This window comes from Rhopalosiphum padi, chromosome 4 (assembly GCF_020882245.1).
Source record: "Rhopalosiphum padi isolate XX-2018 chromosome 4, ASM2088224v1, whole genome shotgun sequence".
NCBI lineage: Eukaryota > Metazoa > Arthropoda > Insecta > Hemiptera > Aphididae > Rhopalosiphum > Rhopalosiphum padi.
In genome coordinates this window covers 35,979,987-35,990,585 of record NC_083600.1, presented here as the reverse complement: position 1 = coordinate 35,990,585, position 10,599 = coordinate 35,979,987, and the positions used below count along the sequence as shown (strand labels likewise).

Sequence of the window (10,599 nt, the reverse complement as noted above, 5' to 3'; positions counted from 1 at the left end):
TAAACGATATTAAAAGGAAATATTTAATTTCTATTTAAAATTTTAAACTATTATATTCATATTAATATATGTTGATACTTAAAATAGGTGTGAGTTGGTTTGCTAAAATAAAAAATAAAAAACGAGCTTTTATTGCATATTATAATTTCTTAATAAGGTAATTATGTGTTTATGTGCAATTAACAAGAGTATGCAACTAAGAACAGTAAAAATGAATAATTGTACAAATATCAGGCATTGACTGTCATTGTAAATAATATATTATACTAACCCTTCAAACTATATTTGTTTGGTTAGTTAGTTAGAAGTTCGACAGCTCAAGACTGACCATTGTTTAGTTAATAATTTTAATATACAAATAAAAATAAAGTGACCGAGAATGATTAATTATTTTTATACAATAACAAGCTATTAATTCAATTTATACGGAAGTAATTATAACTATAAAAACATCTGTATAATATAGCGATACATAATTTATCGACATGTCAATGTTGTATAATTAATCGATTGATTAATTTCGTTTATTTCTCGGCATTTGATAGATTACAACGGTTTATGTTGTGATTGAAGAGAAAAATAAAAGTGATTGTTTGTAGAATGCCTACCATTCGTCGATTATTCCCTGCATGGTTTGTCTTAATCATGAGTACAAAATATTTCTGATTTTGTTATCCTGCACTATTGCGTATCCAGACCTTCATGCATTATCTTAATAGAAGAATGTGAAACCAAGTGAGTATTGAATTTGAACGCTAAATTTTGAAATAAACAATAAAAAAAATAATTATTATAAAAAAGGAACTGTATAACTGATCACATTTGTACATATTTCGTCAAATTTTGTAGCTCATACATATAACGCATGATCGGAATGACGCCGTAAATACCCATATGTCCTGCACTCTGCATTCTACAGTAAGTAAATTTATTATCTTTTACATAATGTCATTTTTAAAAAAACATGCATTTCAGATATTATATGAACTTTTTAAATATTGTTAAACTTTAACTACTAATATGTTATACAAATTTTAAATGCATTATGCATATTATATAGAAACATATACGTAGTTTATTTTCACGATTCAATACTTTAAATAGTTTTAATTTAAAAATTTTACTGGTTAACGTATTTTTATAATTCAATGACAATAAACAGTATGCAATTGTAAATGTTATGATTGGTAATTTTAAAATGAAAATCAGTTGATTATGTTTCGCTACAAAAATTGTATTTTAATTTCAACTAAATTTACAGCATTATGTAAAACGTATGTTATATCATATTCTAGTATAATATATTAAAACAAACTGAAGGTCAGTATAACAGTGCGTGATTTGTAGATTATTTTTTAATTTTTTTATAAAAACATGTACATTTTTTTTTTTAGAATTTAATCCAAGAAACGTAAAAATGGCTGTTCATCGGTGCCTGTCTTTATCTAAATTATAGTCATTTGGTTTAAGTGACTTGTTAATTACCAATTATTGCAATTTTAATGTTGAACTAGAATACTGTAATTTTTTATGTATTTACTATTTTGTTTACTTGATTCCGAACTAAGTATTGAAAATGTCAAACCTATCGATAAGATCGTATTGTCACGTACAGATATACCAACGTTATTACAATAAACACTATTTTATTCATATATCACATATTATCTTCTTCGGATTTGTAATACATAGAAGCTAAAATACGTTCTATTATTAATTAGAGTCACCAAATTAAATCGAAATTTACAAAAATTCTTACATTTAAACAATTTGTATAAGTGTACATTACCCTTACAATGTTACAACTCACTGAGTATAAACGTGTGGAGGAGTTATAATGTGTACATGAATATAATTAATAGTAACATATTTGTATAATTTTTTTTTTAATTATTAATTATAAAGAAAAATAAGTGTCTACTGTCTAATAAAAATATTAAAACTAAACGTATTAAAAATCAATACTTATAAACTAAAACTAACTAATTGATAACTGTAAACAAGATTAGATTGCCTAATGGTTTAACAGAATGCAAGTTATTAATGTGAATTTGTGGTTACAATTCAAATTAAATGATAAACATAATTTAGTACATAGTAGAAACTTGTAAGTTTAATGAAATTATTAGGTAAAATGTAAAAAAAAATTTGGTCTTGACGTTATTTCGGAGTATTGTATTTTCCCGGGAGATGGCATTTGGAACCAATTTTAGTACTTGTAATTTATACTACATCTAATTATTAATGTTGGTAACCTGTGGCACGACAGAAAACGAAATGGCATGAGTGATCTGCACTACACTTTCAATTTCAATTATTAAAATTTACTGAGATCACATCATTCACATCAGTTACATCATATAAAACGTGAATAAATAATATGGACTATTAATAACGCAATCAATTGGACAATGAATTATAATATTCCTTATTTTTACATATTTTATTATTAATTGAAATTTTTCTCATTTATGTTCAAAGTGCGAGTATACATACAAACTATAATTTTAACATTTTTTTCGTAGTATTTAACGGAAAAAGGAATATAAGAAAAGAAAATACAATAAAACCAACAATTTTAGATGAAAGAGTTTTATCTATGTTGCGCGTAGAGAGAGAAAAAATATTGTGCCTTAATGCTTTTATAATTAAAAGAATTAAACAAATAAGCTCGAAAGTCGTAACCAATGAAGTCAACTGCAGTAATATATTACAACTACGTTAATTTATTTTAAGAAAATTCTTAAAAATAGTCAACTAAATAGTGTTTAAATTGATTATACACATATAAATGGAAGTATGGAACAGTCAATTTTAATATATTATATATGTATATTGTATATAGTAAATAATAATAATACTTAGTAGTTAGTAGTACAAGTAATGCAGTAATTATCCTCATAGTCTCATATATCAGTTTATCACGAATTGTATGTTTTTCATGTTTGATATAATATAATATAATAATCTCATTAATTAAATAGCTAAAGAATAATTATATTTTCTTGCAATAAGGTGAAAACGTTCATTCTAATCGTTTTGTTTTAGATATTCATTAATAAAACAATTTAGGTATATGCAAATAGAAATATAACCTTTATAATAATCAAAATATTTCTAAGATATCAAAAAAGTCTATCTAATAATAAATATATAAAACTGTTAAAGTATATTAGAACTGAAACATTAAGGATTTAAACAAGGTTTCTATACAAGATTTTGAATTCAGTAACGAAAATGTTTTCAAAAACTTTGTACAGAATTATAATATATATAACAATACTTTACAATAATAATAATTGATTATTATATAGTTAGTAATTAGTAAAAATTCAATATGCTACGACTGTAGTTTTTAAATGATTTTGTGTTTTATTTTATAACACCTATTACTGATTTTAAGTGCTACATAATTGTACAGCAGCTGAGTCTTTTGTAGGACAGTAAACACAATTTTACATTCTCAGTGTTTTATTTACACAAAATATAATGAAAAAATGTTTATACGTGTTTTATAATGATTTTATTTCATTTAGCCATAATAAGAAAAGGAACATACAATAAAGAAAAACAATTATTGAAAAAAAATTAACAATTGCTCGTAATTCATTTTAACGGATTTTGAAATTATATAATTATAAACTCAGATTGGTTCTAAGCATAAGTTTTAAGTTTGTTTTTAAGTGTACAAGATTAAATGTTTAATATACAAAAATAAAAAAGCGGATCACAATGTGTTTGAAAATAAATGCTTGATATTCAATGCGTACAAGACACGTTTACGCTTTGATACATAATACAAATAAATGTGTAGACGAGATCAAGCATTTGTTTTTTTTATGTGTCTTTTTTACACTATTTATAGGTCATACATATTTAAAATAACATTATACAAAAATATATTATGTGATAAATTATAAATTATATTGCACTCGACATATCATTGAGCGTTTCAAAGTGCAAAGAGAAGCGTTTTCGTTTTGAAAACGACATTAGCACGGAGTAACAATCAGTCGGACGCCTTTCGGATGCTGGGTCCGAGTCTTTATTCGATGACCCAACTGTCATACGGTACTCTGCTGAATAAGTTATCGATAAATGTTTTCATGGTTGCCATAAGTTTCTTTTTGATGTGTGGCTTCATTTCCTTGAGCAATTCTTGTGAGTTTGAATTGATGAACAAGTTCAACGCGGCTTCTATTAAAATAAGTACATAACACGTAGATATATTAGCTTCAAACGTATATACTATTACTATATTAACTTCTAATTCACATTTATCAGAATAACTATATCATTCATATGACCGATAAATTTTTAAGTTTTTGAGAAAAAATAAAAAATATAAATTATACTATATTGCATGCTACTATATGTGCACTATTGGCAGAACGAGTGTTCTAATTTTTCAATTTATGCGCTTATGTTACAGTGTATTTATAAATTTAAACTGTATTTGAACAGAAAAAAATGTAATTTATGATTAAAATATCGTTTTTACCTAAAACAGCATTTCCGTTGTGAACATTCTTGATACCCATTTGAATGTCTTTAACGCTAAAGTCCATTTTCAAATCTTCTAAATGCAAATATTTTTGAGAGTTACGTTCTACTTCACTGGCCTTGATGTAGACTTTAGCTTTAACACCCTCTGTAAACAATATAAGCCATAAGGTATAATGGTAGGTGTGCTTGATAAAGTATTAATTTCTCTTGCCGTGCGTTGCTTACCGTATTCACCCCAGTATTCACCACCGCCGGTAGCTTGAACCATAATAAGAACGCCGGAACTTCTATAATGTGCAACAGCTGAAATTTTCGGGATCGAGAAGGTGAGTTGGAACTGCAGTGAATTTAGGTCAGATCTACAAAACGAAAAATGTGTATAATATAACAATTACTCTCTGAATTTGTTTGAGATCTATTACAACCAGCTATAGTATCAGTATTTTGAAGATTAAAATGTCTATTATTTTATTTCCTGGTGTAAAGAAATTGTTTTAAATAATATTAAAAGTAACGGGATATCTGTAGAAACTGCCGACTGCCTAATTCGGATCATAATTTAATAATGTATAAATATTAACTAACCGGCATGAAGATATTATATAAATATGGTCCGAGAATAACTTTAAAATACTGTGTATATTGTTCTCAATCGTACTGAATATATTTTATTTGTTTAGCGTTGAAAATACTACAGTAGTAAACGATGACATGTATAACTATTTGTTTCTAAGAAAATGTTTTACGCGCGATTTCAACAGAGACTATTCGTTGTGACTATATAGCGTCTCATTCTCGTTTTGCAAAACAATATGTGTAAAATACGCGATAAGAATACGGTCGGACGATCGGATAATACGTAAATAATATCAATTCCGAATTCGAGTACGGTTCTTGTCGTCTTAGTAAAATGTGCGTCACGAAATCGCGTCCACTCTACGAATTAAGTATAACGATATACGCAGAAATATAATAATTGGCATCATTATCTGCGCTAACCGATTAATATAACGATATTATAGTCATTATAATACTAACAATAATTTATTGTTTCCACTTCGGTTCATCCGAAACGGTGACAACGTGACGGGATATAATAAATTATGGATCGCTTATACGATATATTATGTAATAAAGTTAACCATATAGTATAATATTGTATGTCGAATTTTCAGAATTGAATATATCCCGTCCGGTCACGGTGTTCCCATGTAATATATTAATATTATGTAATAGCTCCGATTTTTTCCGCGTTTTAGAACGCTAAGAACGGATTATCGAATAAAAATCGTATAATTGTTTTGTCTTTGGCATTGGCACTGGCTCGTTTGTGAAAATCGCGTATAGCGTTACAATAATATCACAGTAATATTATACGTCTGATTTCGATGACCGCAGCCGGTTAATGGTCGACTTTAAACGAGTGTATACCTGACTTGGTTGACGGTCAGGTTGCTGACGCCGTACGCTTGGATGTCTTTGAACGTGGCCCTGTAGCCGTCCGGGCCGGAGCCCAGCGACAAATTGATTTCGTCGATCACGATGGGTTCCACCTCTTCGATGCCCAGCTCGGGAATTCCTGCGGACCAATAACAAACGATACGTCGCGTAAGTGTACATACATTATACATATACAAAACAGTGATTGGAAACTCTGACCCAATAACGTATATACTATATATATATATATACACGGTTAACCTACCTACGTATAGCAAATGACGTTTGGCTAACCGTCGTCGTCGTATAATATGTACAATATAATATTCTGTACCTATAATGTCGCGCGTGTTATAATAATATGCGGTTAGGCGGTAGGTTATGTAGAGGTAGAACTTAATCGGCATGCAAGAGGGTGTATGTTCATTTTTTACGTGAGCGAAATTTAGAGAGAGAGAGAGAGAGAAAACGTCAAACCGTCGCCACGTGCGATGAATTCTGCAGTGGACGGACACTTGTTAACCGTACTATCGCCGTTTTCCGGCAGTTCGGTTTTCGTTTCACCCGCCCATAAACGCACCATTACGTATCGTGCCCGTTTATACGCATATTTTAGTCGGAAGACGCGCCGCCGCCGAATCGTCGTGAGCTCGTCGCGATCGCGTACGATATATTTTATTGCACCGCGTGATTTTAGCGCAAAACATTATATAATAAATGACGAGCACAGACAACACGGTTGTCCACGTGCGAAACCCGTTGGCCTAATATTATATATTGTATTTCCTGTTTTTGTGCGGAAAGATTAAAATATGTACGCCCGTCGACACGCGGACGATTTGTGTAAAAACGAAATACGTGATATGCTATACGCATCATTTTGGAGGTTTTCTTCACGTGCGAATTCCGTGCCGATACGAGTTTCACTTCTCGTTATCACGGACGGTACCTAATGATTTGTCGAGTTTTGAGAAAGTCGTCACTGGTCACTTTTACCTATTCAAAACACTTAAATACGCATTATACGCCCTCGTTACAAATGTATTGGTGTTACTTATAGTGCTACAAAAAACGACACTTCGACCGAAATTCACCACCCATCGTTTCGTAGAAATTGTAAACTAACCGTGTAGATAGCTCATAGCCTATAATTGTAGTACTTGATGGTTTATCTCATTACGAAAACTCACCTTTCCGGAAGTGCATAGCCAAATGGTTGGCTGAATAGGTCAAGCATTCGTTTACGTTTGGAGCTGACTTTTGGCATGGATGAATGTAATAAGCTGTAATACAAACAAAACAAATTCATTAATTATTTTACTATTATTGATTAACAATCGTCATTCGTTTTACAATATCACGGTTTGAGGCAGTCATAAAAACCCACATAATTTAATGTGTTAATGATAAATATTAAAATTTGTTCGAAATGTACGGTAATATTTTTAAAAAAAAAATCTTAAAATCAGTTAAAATTAGCACCTACAAAAATAATTCAATAATTGTGAAAAAAAATCTTACCTATGTCATGTTCCTGTTGTCGGGCTTCGGAAACTGCAAAGCCAATTATAGCGGCTAATGCCAAGTGCAGAGTGATAAGCATTTCTGGAAAAAAATACGAAATATTATTGTAACAGCGAATCTTTTAATTATTTTTTTCTTCATTTAATATATATATATAATATAAATGTACTACAATTTAAATTTTTATGATTAAGATAGTCGTATACATTTTCGCACAAATTTAAGAAAAAAAATGTAAACTTATTGAATCACTTTGAAAACTATTGTTGTATAATGTTTTTAGTATATTTAAAATAAATTTAATAACATTTTCATTATGATGTATTGATTATTTACCAACTTTTTAAAATTTAATTCAACTATACATTTTAAAAATACTTTAAAAATATTAGTGTCATCGATGTAAATATTCAATAAATGTAAAACTTAAAGTTGAATAAAAATGTAAATATAATAAACTAATAAATATCTCGTTTATTCGTTATGACTTATAAGATATATTGTTATTATATATTTTTGATTAATAGTTAAATATAAAAAATGTTTATATAACTACTATAAATTATGACATTTTGATGATTAAAATATTTTACCTATACTTGGTTTTATAAGTAATATTATATACTACAATGTAAACTTGTAGACACAGAGTTACATAAATAAATAGATAAATCAATTTTTAACGATATAAATTTAAATTCATAAACCAAAAATAAACATAAAAAAAATAGTTGAATATTAGAAATAGAATTTTTTTTTCGTACTAAGGTACATTATAATGCCAAACGCAGTATGTTTTGCACCTGCGTAGTTTGCATTAGATGAGCGTATAATAGTTCATCACCGACCTGTTTATGATGCTGCAGCGACCCGGTGACCGTTTAAGGTCATGCACATATAACCCGACTTGGTTCAATGCCATTGTATCATAAGATTTTAGCAGTGCAGTCTAGCAAAAAAACGATACAGTAAAAACGAAAAACATTTGAAACGACAGGAACTAAGTCTACAAGACTTAAAGCTTAAAGAATATTATAATCCTACGTTACTACGTATAATTGTACTGAAATTCAAAATTTAAAGTAAGAAGGACAATTCATTTTCGTGGCAACCTTGATTTTATAAGTCACACTGATCATTCTAATTAATATTGTTTAAATATTCATAAAGATACATTAGGTAATACATTATTTATATCTATTATAACATGCCAATGTGTCATACATATTAAGTGGTGATAATATCAAAAATGGATTATCTATCAAACACTATTAAACTTTATGTGGCTAATTCTCTAGTAGTACTTTATATTTTAAGCTGTTTGCTGTTTAAAAATGTTTAAATGAGCATTTCAATTTATCAAAAAAATATAAATTGGCTTCAAATCAGGTACGAATTAATAAAATAATATTATAGCAACAGCTTGAGTAATCCTGCTGTTTTATTAATTTACACATAGGTATTGTATTAATAAATATATTATACAATGGGTAACATAAACTTTAAACAAACATTTTAATAATGATGTACTCAATATACTTGTACGTTAAAAACGTGATTAAAAAGGGGTTATTTTCACAGTTACTTGTGCTAGAAACTAACAACTTAAAATTTGTCTATGGACTTGTATAATAAAAATAAAAATAAATGTATCTAATTATTTTTATTTTTAATCAAAGTACTTTTATAATTTCGAAACAACCATCTATAACATATTTAGTTTTATAATTACAAGTAACAGTACAAATCGCTTTATCGGAATAAAACCTATCTGTATTTAATAAAATATAAACTATTTGTTTTGGTTATTGTGTATTTATCGTGCATTTTTTAAATATTAACATTATTTATTTATTAGTTTATATTAAGAATAACAATAGCACCACTTCAAAATTCAAATAATCTTCGTAGAAGATTTTTCCCGGTAACTATTAAAATTTAAAATAAACAAACGTGCGCATCAATACCTAACATATTAATCTTTCATTTGACAGTATACTAACGGCATTGTCAGAATAAACATATACAACATCAAATCACTATAAATTTAAATACGACAATACAAAATAAATTGTTGTTTATCAAACGATTGATTGAACTAAATGTTGAACTTTATTTAATTTCAATTAAATGCAAATTTGTTTATAAAAATTTTATCGAGGAAGTAAAGATGTCTGATAAGTGATAAATGTACACTAGAAGGGTTTTAAAAATAAAAAAATATAAATATAGTAATTACCCACTATAATATAGCCTATTGGGCACTTACGAGTATAATGTACCGTTATATTATTATATTACGTTTATCTTTAAATTAAAAGAAATTAATCGAATCAAGTGATTCGTTACTGCGGTAATATATTTATGAAGCATAAAGTATCAAGTAGTGACAGTCGCTCTCAGCGACTCAGTAAAAAGATTGCCAATAAACGCAATACTTTGATTCGTATTTTTTTGTTCACCGCGCAATATTGTATCGTAATTATCTATCAATTGTCAGCATAAAAAAATTCATTGTTTAATAGAAATTGAGAGTTGGCTACAATTGTCGAATTGCTTGTTATATAGTGGTATTAGGTATATATTGTACGTCACATCGTCGGCTGACTTACCGGTCAAGCGAATGATCCTCGGAATTCGCGTATATTATAGCGAGTGTCCTGCGACGCACTTGTAAATGGCCCGTCTCCGAAGGATATCGGAGGATATTATATAAATTGATCGGTGTGCGTGTGTCCGCCGCGTTTGGACTTGACTGCAACTCGACGCTGACCCGCCAAGTCTTTTAATAACTCTGTGCGCGCTCGTCCCGTGTGGGGGAGATCCGTCAGTCCTAAGACCGGTTAGCTGCTCCTCTGCACCCCCACCGCGCCGACATTCCAGCGCACGTCATGACGCGTTTCAGGTGGATAGACGAACGGTCGCGCGATGTCGAGCGCTCCTTGGAGAACACTCGAGGAAAATCTATTTTGTTTTAAATGTTTTTTTTTATTCTTATTATTTTTTCATCACCGGATGGACGAGAAACGATGTCGGATATTATCATCATCATACAGTTGCAATACCGGAAACCTACGATAACAAAGTGTTACCTACATAGCTACATGATAAGTTAACTTGATATACTGT

General features: G+C 29.2%; 1 protein-coding gene and 1 long non-coding RNA gene across 2 annotated transcripts; one reads left to right on the top strand and one right to left on the bottom strand.

Annotated features, from left to right (window-relative positions):
* Positions 1-629: 629 nt before the first annotated feature.
* LOC132930947 (uncharacterized) lies at positions 630-1,525 on the top strand. The gene is made up of 3 exons (XR_009662301.1): positions 630-735; positions 850-918; positions 1,395-1,525. It is a non-coding gene; the product is annotated as an uncharacterized LOC132930947 (long non-coding RNA).
* A 1,975-nt stretch (positions 1,526-3,500) lies between these two features.
* On the bottom strand, positions 3,501-10,248 carry LOC132930942 (protein takeout). The gene is made up of 7 exons (XM_060997067.1): positions 10,083-10,248; positions 7,468-7,551; positions 7,137-7,229; positions 5,938-6,085; positions 4,732-4,865; positions 4,502-4,651; positions 3,501-4,197 (listed from the first exon to the last, which is right to left on the bottom strand). Exons 2-7 carry the CDS (start codon positions 7,547-7,549, stop codon positions 4,046-4,048), a joined length of 759 nt encoding a protein of 252 aa, XP_060853050.1. The 5' UTR covers positions 7,550-7,551; positions 10,083-10,248; the 3' UTR covers positions 3,501-4,045.
* Positions 10,249-10,599: the final 351 nt, after the last annotated feature.